Below are 14,343 nucleotides of genomic sequence, written 5' to 3' on the forward strand. Positions count from 1 at the left end.
GCAGTTAGAATTTACAAATGTAATTTGATTGATTAACGCGAGGCATCGGGCATTGATAAATCCGATGACATAGAACGTTTCATTTTGAAACGGACTATACCATTTGCCTGCTTATCAAGCTGTATTAAAACCGCTTTATGAGGTAACAAGCAACGTATGGTCGACCATCCTTACACTAATTAGGAATGCAGCCCGTGTGGCTGAGTCGGCAAAGGCGTCAGCCTACTCTTCTGAGATCGAATTCGAGAAGACAACCCCAGAAATTTTTCGTGGGTGATCTGTCCCGGATGTGGCTGGCCCTGACTCTCATCAGCAAATTGTCTTTATTGTGGGCCTAGCCAAATTTAAAATGAATATAAAAAAAAGTTCTCTTAATGCCAGCAGGGATGAAAAAGTAAATAAAAATCATTCACTGGGGATGACGTTTTCAAGCGTTTTCAAGCGTTTATTCGAATAGACGGATTTGGAGGGTCTATTCGAATAAACGCTTGAAAATTTGAATAAAACCGAATCGCCGACGTATAATGCATTAAGCGTTGTTTATTGATTCGGATACTCTTCACCAATAGAAGCATGGCTCTGAAAAGAGCCGTTTGATTGCTAAATTACGGGAATCTAGCAATTGCACTTCCGGTTCTGGTTGAAGATTTCCGTTCTAGCGACGCCCTGTTTTATTTCTGCTGACATTGCCCCTTCTACCAAATCTTATCTTTCGTCTTTTGGATCCTCGTCTTTTCTTACTTTTACCCAATCTTTTCAATTTCAATCGTCTCATGGCTTTGTCGGCCTTCGATTTCTTCCTAGACGTGTGCCTTCGAGTTATCCTGCATTCTTCGCGTATTCTTTTGATAGCTTGTTGTACCTTCTCGTTTATTAGCGTTAACCTGCAATGCATTTCTTGGCCGAAACGAGTCATTTTCTTTATTTCGGGGGCTGAAGTTTCTTCGTTTGGTTTGTGACGATCGTCCATAGCGTCGTTTAATCGTCTTCTGAATAGAAGCAGAATGACGGAATTCGACGTTTCGAACGATGTTTAAAGAAACGATTCCGTTCTACGGCGATCGAATTTTTAAATTCAAATTTAAACACGATTTAAAATTATTATATTCTTTTAAAAAACATTTTAAGTCTGAATTGGTTAAAATTTTTGAAAAAACTTTTCGAAGTTGCTTAATCTCGTATTTAGATAGTATTACTTCCCCTCTGTTACGTACAGTACACGTAACGTGGTAATGTAGTGTAGTCGTGCCAAATTTGATCCTCCGAGTTTTTCGCAAATTTCGACGTTTTGAGACAGCTGAACCCAAAAAACTAAAAAACAAATCCAGCCACGAGTTGCATAACTTTCCCGGCTGTTATAACCGACGTTTTATTTAAAATAAAACTTTTATGTTTGTAATCATAATAAATAAAATTACATGTGTCGCCATCTGTTATGAGACTTTATTATAAAAACTTTTTATATTTTTAATTATTATAATATGGCAAAAGCTTAATGTTTAAATTATTGGAAATATTAATTAAATGCTTTCAATAAGTTCTATTAAAAATATAAAACACATGTTTTAAATATATTTAATAAAATTTTTCACCATTCAGTTTATCTTCAAAGGGGTGAGGTCTACAATTGTTTGGGGATACGTTCTGATCCATTTTGTTAGGCATCTGATGCGCTTCCATATTACCATACAGATCATAATTTATTACAATTAAATTTCTTTTTAGTCACATTTAATGATACAGAATTTTGAGCAAGCGTAAATATTAGTTAAATAATTTCTTTCGTCATTAACAAAGTATTTTTATAATAATATAATTTGTAATACAAATTTTAAATTGGAAATTATAGCTATACTTTGAATGAGTTATTGTAGTAAATAAATAAGTATTAATTAATTAAAGCATTTCTTAATGTTTAAAGTAATTAAAATAAGTGGAAGAACTTATTATAATCAATTTTACAATAAAAGAAATTGTATATAATAACATTACTATCCGTATAATGATGCTGCAAAGTAATGATAGAATTTTTCTTTGCTCTCATTTCTATAGGCACTAACAAGTAAGATGGCCTTTTTCCATGCCCCTATAAGTTCGGCCAGGCCCACAATGGGGACGACTGGGTAGGAAAAGACAGGCTTGACGTAACAGAACCGAAACACACCTGAAAATTTTCTAGGGAGTTGTTCTCCAGGATTCGATCCTGGAGAACAACTTCGATCTCTCATGGCAGTAGACTAACTTCTTAACCACCTTGGCCATCCGGGCAAACCAATGACATAGATTAGATGCACATGGAAATTAGTCACTAAAAGCAATTTATTTTAAAATTGTTTAAATTAATGCATTAAATTGAACATTATACAATACATCGAATCACTTTAAAAAATCTCTATTAAGAAATTCGAGTGTTTAATTGCTACAAGCTTCTGGATAATAATAAATGTGTATGCTATGAATGCTACCCATATTATATCAAAAATATATGATGTTTTTGATTAAAAAATATAATGAAATATTTGGATTCTCTGCAATAGAATGCTTTATATGTTTCTATTTAAGGTAGCAACATGTGTTTTTACTTATTCTTTCATGGCATAATGTTCACTTACAGACATAATACTCTACCAGAATCATTTATGTATTATATACAGTAAGTATTTATGACGCTGATGATTTTGAAGAGCATCTTTTCAAGTCCATAATGAGTTTGGCTTGATCCTCAATGAAGGATGGATGATGAAAAATTCAGCCCACAATATCTTGAATTATCTTCCATGATCCGACATGGATTCCCAATCCATGTTTTTACTATCTCAGCCAAATACATCAACTATCTGCACTGGAGGATCCGGATTCGTATTTGATTTTTGACTATTTTTGAATGAAATCAATGTTCATAATACAAACATGTTTGAAATTAAACTCAAAATCTACTGGATTTATATAGCCTATAGCCTATAGTTCTCATTCTGTGTTTTTAATGATCTCAAATGTAAAACGTTACGTAAAAGTAAGCAAAAAGCATCTTTTATATTGAATTTTATTGCTGAAAATATATCAGAATGTGTTAGATGAATGATGATTTCATCAGGAAAAATGCCAAATAATTTGATAAATCGATTTAAAGAAATGAGTAATTAATTCTCTTCAATAACTAATGAAGTTGGCATTCGATATATACATCAATAATTATTATAAAATAATTTATTATTGTATTTTCCAGTTGCTTAAAATCATAACATGGCATTCAACCGCTCAGTACGCTGTAACTCAGTTCTACGATTGAAAAAATATTTAATGTGCCAAGCTTTGTGAAATGACTATAATACACGTGTTAATGAGAGAAAATATATCTGTTTAAAATAGAATTTCATAACAAAACAGTTAATATAACTGAAAACAGTAAAATCCAGTTGCAGTACTGCACCGAACTGCTACCACCCCAAAATCGTGTAATTGTCTTCTTACGCTTCTTATTAAATCGATTTTTCCCCTTTTTATTCGTCTTATTCTTAATTTGGCGCTTAGAATTGAGTGCTTCGGGTATTAGCATATCCTCAATTCTCGATAAGGAACCATTATTTGGGAGTGCTTCGATACCCAACGCTTTGCACATGACATTATAATGATCTGTCATTTGAAGTGGTGGTGAAATATATCCTTTCTTGAAAGCTACAGTAGAAATTATGCTTGAATTAGTTAAAATGAATAACTGAGTAGTGTTACTAATATTCAAATTCATACCTGGTCCTCTGGCATATAAAATAGTTCGCATTTCTTCGTATAAATATGGGTCATATCCGTGATAACCTTTGTATATCCTATCAGAGAACGGCTTCATTTTCATTCTTTCCGAGAGCTGCAAATTAACAAATGCATTTAATAATTTAATATGGTTTATAACGTCAAAAATAAGTAAATTTATATATAATTTTTCTTTTATTTTAAATAATTTACCGATTGTATTAGATATCCTTTTTCGGCTACTAAAACAATAGGGAATACGAGTCGGTGCTTGTAATGATATATTTCTGGCATTTCTTCCTTTTTGTATACTTTCAATCCTTTAAAATTTCCTTTTTTTAAGTCATTATATACCTAAAAATTATCATAAGTTAATTCTTCGATTACGTATATAGCCTATATATAAACAATATAAGACTTACAATAGATTTAAGTTTTCGATATACATACAGAGCATGTATGGAAGCAGCAAACAGCTGATAATTTATGTTGTGAGCTAAATTACAATTGAATGAATTGCTTGATTATCGTAAATACTTGACCCCAAACCAATCTTTTATACATTCATTACTGTAGTAAGAATATCAAAATTTAAATTTTGGCCATATATGGGAACTCTAGATTGGTGGTGTGGCTCAGGGTGCACTGGCGCAGCGCAGAACTTAACATGCTAGAGGTTGCGTTAAAAAACGAACGAGGATACCAAGGGATTCCCAAAAATTTCCCGAAGAAAAATGTTTGATGTTAACACTGTACATATGGCACCCTAATTCAAATTTGCCTGGACCCCATGAAGCTATAACGCGCCACTGTGTGTGTCTCGAGAAAACTATACGTTTTACTTAAACGTAAAGACTTAATTTGACTTTTACTTATAATGAAACACGGGTTGTTATCACGGAAACAAAGAAAACGGAACTAAGCAATGAAACTGTTAAACTAATATCCCCTACCCTGTAAAAGTAAACACATTGGCATAAAAAACAATATTTAACACCATCTGCCAAAAATACGGACTTAATGGTTGGTTGATAAAGCAGCACATTCTTGTTTTCTGCTGCTCCAAGAAATTGCTCCTCTGCACGTTGTAAATGCATAGATTGACATAGATTTTCGTAGACTGGACTCAAAATCCCCAAGATCATCTATCATATCTATCTGCGTTTGAACAAGCCTTGAATTTGGTGTATTATTTCGGTATATTTTGATTCCCTTTAGATATTTAATGATTGTGGTCTTGTGCAATTTGAATCTTAATGCTCGGAGGTATTATCACTAGTCTTTTGGTTCCTGTTTTTTATTCATAAAAACTAAGCATGGTTCAATGAGCACAGTTTTTTTTTTGCTTCAATTAGTTCTAATTTATTTAATAATTCGTCAATGATCGAGCTAAATTGATCCCTCTGAGATTCATCGTATTCTGATAGATAAAAAATGTTATTTCACCGATTTCATACGTTAATAATGCTGTTATTTTAAGGAATAACGATACTGTTTTATTTAGTTCACAAGGAAGTAACATGGCGATGGAATGTTTACAGGCACAACTTTAAATTACGTGATTTTACCGCGGACATTTAATTATAGGTTCAAGTGTACTGTGAGATATAAAAAAAAAAAAAAAAGGAAAAACACTGGTTCAATGATAAATTTTCTAATCTCGATACACTGCTGTTGCTATAATCATCCTAATAATCTTTTAATACCTCTTAAATTTCTTGCTTATCCCAAAAACATATATATCGGATAGGGTGAGATTAGAACCAGTGTTTATTGAAATAGGTAAGTTCGGATTTCATCGAGTACCATACGCATTTTTTTAAATGTGTTCCTTAGTTTATTAGTAAGCCATGGTGAGATGTCAGTTTACTTATCATATCACGAGTTCGAACTCGATGAATAGGGGTGCTCAGAGCACAGCTGCACCCCCTTTTGAAGATTTTTCCGAATACCTCAGTTAGTAAAATATTTTGTAAGGCATAGTGTGTTACATGATCTAATTGTACCACATTTTCTGCATTTAATTATGTTTGTTTGTATAGTTATGGCAACGCAACACATGGGCGATCTGCCTAGAAAAATGCTTTCCGGGAGGTTTTCTTTTAAAGGGAAACTGGCCCCTATTTAGGCGTTACAGATGTGGAGAAAACCCGGAAAACCAGCCAGCCCGTTCGAGCGAGATGCGAACCCACGACCGAATTCTCAGTGTTTAGGGTACGAAAACCGCTTGGCCACTGGTGGGCCTGCATTTAATTAGCATATCGTATTACTATCTTACCTCCACATCCGAAAACCCGCGTGGATCACGATTAAATAAGACATCCACGAGTTTAGACTGTATAATTTTAAATAAATGAATAGATAAATATAATTAAACCTTGTCTTCTTTTCCTTCTTTAGGGAGAATCATGGACATGGGACCATGATCGAGCATAAGATGAATATCGTCGAGTTTTATGGCGCTTTCGATTCGAATTATCTTTATATCTTGATTAACAGGCATCATTCCATGGTCCGATACGATCATTAGATTTACCTTAAACAGGAAAATATAATAATGGTTACACAGATTTCACTGTATTTGATTAATAATAAGATATATTTTGAGTCAAATTTGTTTACCGAAACTTCCTTCTATATACTAGAGTCTGAGAATATAAATGTTGAAGAACAGATAAGAAGATAAAGAAAGTAACTTTATAAATATAGATGATGTTATTCATAAAAAGAATCATCAGATTTCCTCTTTATCTCATGGAGGAAAATGAAAAATGCACAATTAAAATCATTCGTATCTGCAAAGAGAGATTTAGGAAGCACATTATTCTGTATCATATAATCTTTCCAGATAAATTATAAAGGATCAAATGGCTTCAAGGAAAGACTTGAAAAATTCTTCAAAATTAAATAAGTCAATAAAATTAATTAAAGAGGGATAAACCGAGCACAGAATTTCACAAAAAAATCGAATCGAAATGCATTTAAGTGTTTCATTTGAATGGTGGAACACGTCAACGCAACACATGGGCAATCTGCTGAGGGGGTGTCTCCAGTGAGGAAATACTACTTTAGAAATATGAAAGCTTTCATAAAATATGAAAACCACGTTTTATAAAGTTTTAATCGTTAAGAAATTCAAAATTATATGTTATTACTGTTAATTTCAAAGAAACTTATAATTGATTTGACTAGGACCTTCATTGGCTATAGAATATTGGCTATCTGTGGTAGTCTCTTAATATATTCTCAATAAACATATTAGTATATGTTACGTTTAATTTACCAGAAATACAGAAAGATATAGCATGAATGCCAAATATTGAGATATATGGGACTATTGACTTACTTCGTTTTCGAGGTTTCGCCTGTTGATCTCTTCTTGAAGAGATAGAAGAATTGAATCGATATCTTTCAATGCTTTCTTTCTTTCTTTAGAATTAGGCCCTCTAAAATGGCCTTAAATAAAATAAATTTCCATATTAACTATACTAATTTGTGCCATTATAAGTTATTTACGAGTTTATTGAAGTGTATTCTAAGCAATCTAGACACAAATTCTATCATATCTTATCGAAAATACTTACCATTTGCATCTACAGCTTCATAATATACCAAACCTAATCCGTAATCTTGATTTTGAAACATGTCTAATATCTTAAATAACGCATCTTTTGTATCTTTGTTTACTTTACCCCAAATCCAATAATTTTCATATTCTCTGCAGAAAGACGGTTTCTTCCCACGAATAACTACTTGGCATCCATCCCACCAGTACATTGCAGTTTTTATACCATTTTTTTCTGCTGTGATCCATAATGGTTCCGCGTAATTCCACCAATGGGCATGGGAAGCGTTGGAATGAAGCGCCATCAGGAAAATGTCATCTTTCTCTTTGTCGTACATGTAATTTTGTACTATTCCATGATTTTCGGCGTACAAGCCTATAATTTAAATAAAAAATATTTCATTTTCAAATTTTACACACGGTTTTAAAAATGACAACGTGAGATTTTGTCGGACAACACGTAGAAGGGCCGGGTTTACGGATCATCCTTTACCCTTTCCCCTAAGAATTTTTTTAGAAATTTTTCTAATTTTCAAATGTCATTTGTATTTCTTTTTAATATATTAATTTAAATTATGATTAAAATTAAATTCTCTTTCTACAATTAAAAAAATATATATATCATAAAATAACCATTTCAGAAGGGATAATAAAGTGGTTACTTTAGCCTAAAAGATACTACTTTTGGCCACGAAATTTAATATTAAAATTATATTTTTCTTATAATAAACATTTAAATTCCATGAAATTTACAATAACATTATAGAAATGGCCATGGTCCAAAATCTAAATTAGAAACTGCTTATCTGTCGTGTGTGAACTGCTTCTAAGTGAAAGGTAATGGCAAACACTTGGTACTTTAAATTTTAACTTCTTTCTGTGTTTTTTACGTTTGTCTCATATAAATATCACCGTAAAACTTTCTTAATCAGGTCACTCTATACATGAAACGTAATAAAATTACATGGAATAATATATTCGTTTATTCAGGATGATTCAAAAGTCTGTACACGTAGGCAAAGGACTCACTTTATTGTTTAATCACTCGTGAATCACAGGATATAGGCCCTACGTTGTATAGATGCGATTTAACCCAAAGCACATCTGTATGCATTCCTCTTACAGTATATGCACATTGATGTTTGATGTTTAAAAAAACATATGCGTACTTTGTATGAAGACTTTTGAATTACTCTTGCACATTATCATAAACACCAATTTATAATCCGGTTTTATGCAAAATTTCACGAGTAATTCTACAGAAAATTTAAATTTTTTCGATGTTTCCTCATAAGCAATAGTTTGAAACAAATATGGATTCCCCTACACAATGTATTGACTAAAATATAATGGAATTCCTCATAAATATCGCGTAAATCTATATATATAATCGAGACGAGTTAATGATAATAATAATAATAATAATAATCAGCGCAGAGCCCAAACGGTTAGGAGTTGAAAGTTGAAATTTGGTAAACAGTTAGGGTACATCACGAGAACGCACACTAAGAAGGGATTTTTCGAAATTCCTCTCCACAGGGGAGAGGGACAGAAAGTAATAACATTTAAGTCTTAACTCACAACAATGGAAGTGTTAAGAGAAAGCGACGTGCAAGACGCAGATGTAATTTTTTCGTTTTTGCGGAAAATCGAAATATTTTTAGATCCACCTAAAAATTCTGTAATTAGTCTGGAAACAGGGGACCCAATTCTTGCATTCTGTGAAAACGGGTAAGGTTGACTATAATGTAATAATCTTAATCTTCGCTATCGTTACTTTTGCCCGAGCAACGCCGGGCCTACCAGCTAGTTATTCATAAATATATATATAAAATTTCGTGTGATAATTAATTTTACTTCCGTTTCTACAGCTTACCTGTAACAATTGTATACCAATTAGGATAGGAGTTTGTAGGGAAGATAGGTGTGACGTAATTGGCCTTCATCCCATTTTTAGCAATCATCTGAAATCCCGCAAGATTACTATCATTCATGTAATCCCATCTGACACCATCTACAAGTACAACCAAGAGTTTTCCAGGGGAATAAGAAGCGTAACACACTCCAAGGCACAGTACCATAAAAAACAGACCAAAACGGTGTATGTGCGTCATGACTGTAGGAAAATCAAGGATTAACAGTTAAAATATACCCAGTTTCTAATATATTTAATGATTACAATTCAACTTGCTTATTGGTCGGTAAACTTAGGAGGAATGTTACGTCAAGTAACATTGTGCGCTGACACAGTTAACCGAGTGATGGAAACTTGTAGTCGCTTAGGAGTAAATTTAAGTGAGAGTCTAGTCGGTACCAGAAAGGAAAGGAGTTATTTTTATTCAGGGTATCTGACCCTATTTACTCGATCTAGGTTATAAGGGAGAGTTGCCTCAGGGAAGGTCAAACACTCTTCAACAGGTTCAATCATGTGGAGATGTAACGGGCACAATTGTGTAGGGAAAAATTGGTGAAAAGTGAGAATTTTATTACCCAATTGTGTAGGGAAAATTTGGTGAAAAGTGAGAATTTTATTACCCAATTGTCTATATATATATATAAATACAATATTTTAGTGTTATTGATTCGTTTTTCCTAAAGAAAGTTGACAATAAACTCGATGTCTATGACGATGCATAGACATCGAATTTGTTGTTAATTTTTAACAATGAATATTCAACTAGAAAACTAACAAAAAATTAAATTTTCATTAATTTTGGGTATCTTTTAAATTGTTTTTCTATATTTTCGGGGTTTATATATTAATAAAAGTATATTTTTAATAATTGAAAATGTTTCGGGGTTACGGGAAAGGAGGAAGATTTCGTTCTCACTTGTGATCTAAACACGCGGAAGCACTGGAAAAAATATGTATATGATACTAATTTTTTAATTTTATCCAATAAATGATGTTAATAATTAATTACTTTCATATTATTCTGTTTAAAAATCTCCTTAAAATTCATGAAATTCGCCTACGAAATTAAACGCCTTGTTAATAAAATAGTGCAATTAATAACGAAGAATAATTAATTTATACAAATTTATAAAAATTAAGAAGGAAGATAAAAAATCCTGTACACAATCGAACCTCCCAACAACGGCCACGGATACATAAGAAAATAAAAAATGGCTTTTAATTTTCCTATGAATTTTCCTTCAATGCTCTTGAAAAAATGGCCGCCATTTACAGGTGACCGTTATTGGAGGTTCGTAATTCTGAAAACAATTTATTCATTGCTAAAAATAACGAAATGTAAATGCCCCATCATAAAGTAAAACACGAGGAAATGTATTCGGTTTGTGTGAGAATCGAACCCACGCTTTTAAGTGAACGTCATTTATGTGTTATACATAGGGCTTCAAGCCCTATACAAGCTGCAACTTTAGGCCTCACAATTTTACATGCATCATTATTTGGTAGAGCGAAAGGGCCTGTTATATGTTAAAGCTTAGGCCCACAACAAGTCTGAGTTCAGGCCTGCTTCTACAGTTTTATCGCCTACATAATTATTAAAATGATTTATTTATGAATTTAAAGTGTTTATTGATAACTTCAACTATTATTTTTAATAAAGTAATTTCGTTTTTATAGCGTTTAATGAGGTGTTATTAATATCAATTTTAAATTTAAGTTCTATTATCAGCAAGACCTAAAGAAAAATGTTAAGAATTTCTAAAGGAACGTGGGAAAATTACAGTAATTACAGTTCGTAATATAATCAGAATAATATTTAAATTATAAGGTGTATTTCCTTATGATTTCTGTTAGAAGTAACATTCGATAATTATAGAGTATCGAGAGTTATAAATAGAAGCTTTCATATGTTAGACTTGTTGTGGCCCTAAGCTATAACTCATAATAAGCCCTTCTTTTCTACCAAATAATGATACATGTAAAAATGTGAGGCTTTAATAATGCGAGGCCTTAAGCTACAGCTTGTTTAGCTTATGTGCAAATCTGGCTCTGAGCTTTTTGAGTTCGAACAAAATATAAGTATATAGGCTATGTAGCCTATACACTTAGAGGGGACAATTTTGTGCGGGCCTGGAATACAGAAAGGCCTCAAATTTAAGTAAATTACGTTAAAAATATGAGGAGGAAGTGATTTAGTCTGTTTTTAATCCGTTTTATTCGTATAGTTTGCTATCTTTGGAGAGAGAAGAGCTCCATATTTGTGATTGAATGGTAATCGTCTCACTTCAAGGCAGATTTTTAAATAAATAATCATAGCTATTTAAATATAAAAACTTGGATTTTTTACATTTTTCATTGTTAATTCTTCAAAAATATTTAAATTTTTACTCAATTTAAACCTCGAGTTCAAACGAAACGTGTATGTTACACACGTATGTAAAGGAGGGTCAGTAACAATTTGGCACGAACCCAGGACACAGAAAGAAGGAAGTTCAATTAAGTATTTTATGTAAAAAATAATTTAAAAAATAGATTTTAACATTATTAAGATCTCTTTAAATGATTTTTTTTAAAATTAAATCATTAAACAGTATTATCCCTTATTTATTTCTTTACATGGAAGTTCCTTCTTTAAATTAATTAGTTACTATAGAAAATACTAGTAGTTCCTTGTAGTAGTTTTAAAGGTTAAAACCCTTGAAACTCTCTTCAATACATTACGTATAGCTTAGCAAGTGAATTGACCCCTTTCTATCTCCAACCCCCTTTCAATACTTTATTACTAAAAATTACATTTTATTTTAATTTCTACTGTATTTTTAATAATGATTTTTCAAAATTACGAAACATGTTATTGTTTTTTTACATTAAATTAGGAAATTTTATATTATTAATGTCCTTACAACGAAGAACAAGTTGCATAATGTAACTATGAAATGGTGAACGACCTGGTCAATCAAGCACTGTTTTCCTCGTGTTAACCTTAAAGGAAAAGTTAATTTATATATATTTTCGTGATACAAAACAGAATAAATGAATTGTCTGAGGCATAAATAAGTTATTTTTATGATTCATAAATTCAAGATGCTGCTATGTTTAGTACCAGTTACCATTCTATGTGCCTTTCACGTGTGTAAGAAATATCGCTTATAACGTTACACAATTGAATTATGCGTAGGAAAATATGTGATAATAAACTATATACATCTCCTTTCGTAAAAAAAAATAATTTAAGCTCAATATTTTAATAAAAATATGTAAATTTTTATACATTTGTAAAGGCTAGAGAGTGATTTATACGGAGACTAAACAGCACAGGGCTTACTTTTTTAAAAATTTATTATTATTTGGTGAAGAAGAGCGGCCTCTTATATTATAATTTAAGTTCAAAAAAGTCTAAATTATGCCCTGGAGATACTGTATTTATATATTATATCAAAATATGCTACATAAAATAATTAAGCCTACCTTTTATATAGTTAAAAAAAGTTTACAGGCCCCAAGCTACGAGGGCCTCATTTTTTTCAATTTAGAGAGATAAAAGGCCTCTTATATTGTAATTTAGGCCCTCAAGAAGTCAAAGTTAAGTCTTAAAAGAGTTATTAATATATAATAAATCATTGTATACAACATAATGCAATTGTTATATATATTACACTCACAGCAGAATGAATAATAAAATTATGATAAAGTATATAAAAATAGAAAATGTAAATTATATTTTTATCGATAAAATTCAGTAAACTCTACAGTAAATTTTCATAACAAAAGAATAAATCGAGGAAGAAAGACAAAATGGAGGTTGAAGTCCTTTTTTACATAAAGAGGAGATTGCAGGAAATTCATGAAAATTGGGAAAAGTTCTAAAAAACTGATATTAAAATAATATATGTTTTTTGTTTATCTTCCTATTTTTATTTTTATACATTATTTTTAACGTTTTTTTACTTATATTTGGAAACTGATATCAAATCTAAAGTGAAGGTAACGAAGCATGTAATTGGCTGCATCTTCCTCGTGTTTTTAATGTACTTTGTGAAAAATTCCGATTATTGAATTGTTGAAAGCTAAATAATCAATTTTGGGATAATGGCCATGCTTTAAAATTCGAAAAATAATAATAAAAAAAAAAACTTCTCGCTTTTAATCCTTAACGCTCAGAGCGTATCGAAAATTAGCTGAGTTTGATCTTTTTCTTTTTTACGGCCAATAACTATGGAAAATTAACACGATTTTACATGTTTTAATGAGAAAAACTAACATAATTTATAGATTTTAAAACGAGATTTAACATAATTTATCCATTTTCATGTATGGAAAGTTAATATTACTTATCTCTTCTCTGATCAGATATGGCGTAAATGAGCTGTGAATGGAGTGATTTACTGACAAAAACGTGCCAGTAAGGAATTTTAAGATAAATTAATGCGAAAAACGAGTAAAAAATCTCCTCAAAACCTCAAAAAATCTATAAAAAATATAAAAAATTTAAGTTACAAGAAGCATGTCAATGACTTCTCCGTTGATTCATTTCAACATGAGTGCAAACTACCACCAAATTGGGAGTGATTGAATCCACTTAGCACCGATTTAACCACGAAAAACACTTTAAAACACAACTAAATATCTAAAAAACATACGCGAAATAAGTGCCAATTCCTCATTAATTGCACAATGAATCGCATTTGAGTGTTTGGCATTCACAATGGGTCGCATTTAGTTACGCACACAAAGAATTTAATCTGCCTATCGGATAATATAAAGATAAAATTCTGATGATCGAATATAATCTGAAGTTAGAAAACACGATAAAGTGACCCAGAAAACGATCATTCAACGTTCTTCAACAAGCGATAGCACTACAGGTGCATTGACCTAACACATTTCCCTGTCGTTGGGTTATGTCTCCGCCACAGAAAGTAGAGCTGTTCACCTTCGACCATTCCCAGAATTAGAGGTCTTCTATAGCTTTAAATTAGATAAATGGGTTAAGAACGAGTTTACCTCTTGGGAATTTTTGAAGAATTAATTGAAAATGTAGTCTTGTTACAATTGGAAACTTTTAATCATTTCTAATCTGTAGTTTAGAATGTTTTCAAAATGGCTAAATTAATGT

The 14,343-nt window shown here is 31.5% G+C and overlaps 1 protein-coding gene across 3 annotated transcripts; it reads right to left on the reverse strand.

The window, feature by feature from the left end:
* Positions 1 to 3,310: 3,310 nt before the first annotated feature.
* On the reverse strand, positions 3,311 to 9,678 carry LOC136983799 (glycerophosphocholine cholinephosphodiesterase ENPP6-like). Of its 3 annotated transcripts, none has more exons than XM_067280666.1 (8): positions 9,527 to 9,678; positions 9,189 to 9,452; positions 7,332 to 7,688; positions 7,094 to 7,203; positions 6,125 to 6,283; positions 3,961 to 4,101; positions 3,748 to 3,862; positions 3,311 to 3,675 (listed from the first exon to the last, which is right to left on the reverse strand). In XM_067280666.1, the coding sequence occupies exons 2-8, from the start codon at positions 9,424 to 9,426 to the stop codon at positions 3,374 to 3,376; spliced, it is 1,422 nt and encodes a 473-aa protein (XP_067136767.1). In that variant the 5' UTR covers positions 9,427 to 9,452; positions 9,527 to 9,678; the 3' UTR covers positions 3,311 to 3,373. The 3 variants fall into 3 exon arrangements, with proteins under 3 accessions (XP_067136767.1, XP_067136776.1, XP_067136761.1); XM_067280675.1 differs by having other exon boundaries at positions 3,748 to 3,838; positions 9,189 to 9,428; positions 9,504 to 9,678; XM_067280660.1 differs by having other exon boundaries at positions 9,189 to 9,428; positions 9,504 to 9,678.
* Between the last annotated feature and the right edge of the window lie 4,665 nt (positions 9,679 to 14,343).

This window comes from Centruroides vittatus, unplaced genomic scaffold (genome assembly GCF_030686945.1).
Source record: "Centruroides vittatus isolate TY-2023 unplaced genomic scaffold, ASM3068694v2 contig_120, whole genome shotgun sequence".
Classification (NCBI taxonomy): domain Eukaryota; kingdom Metazoa; phylum Arthropoda; class Arachnida; order Scorpiones; family Buthidae; genus Centruroides; species Centruroides vittatus.

Coding starts and splice junctions, on each gene's coding strand:
- LOC136983799 (XM_067280666.1), bottom strand. CDS start 9,426: ATGACGCACATACACCGTTTTGGTCTGTTTTTTATGGTACTGTGCCTT. Junction 7,689..9,188: donor TTGGTATACAATTGTTACAG/GTAAGCTGTAGA, acceptor TTTAAATTATAG/GCTTGTACGCCGAAAATCAT. Junction 6,284..7,093: donor GGCGAAACCTCGAAAACGAA/GTAAGTCAATAG, acceptor TTCCTGTTTAAG/GTAAATCTAATGATCGTATC.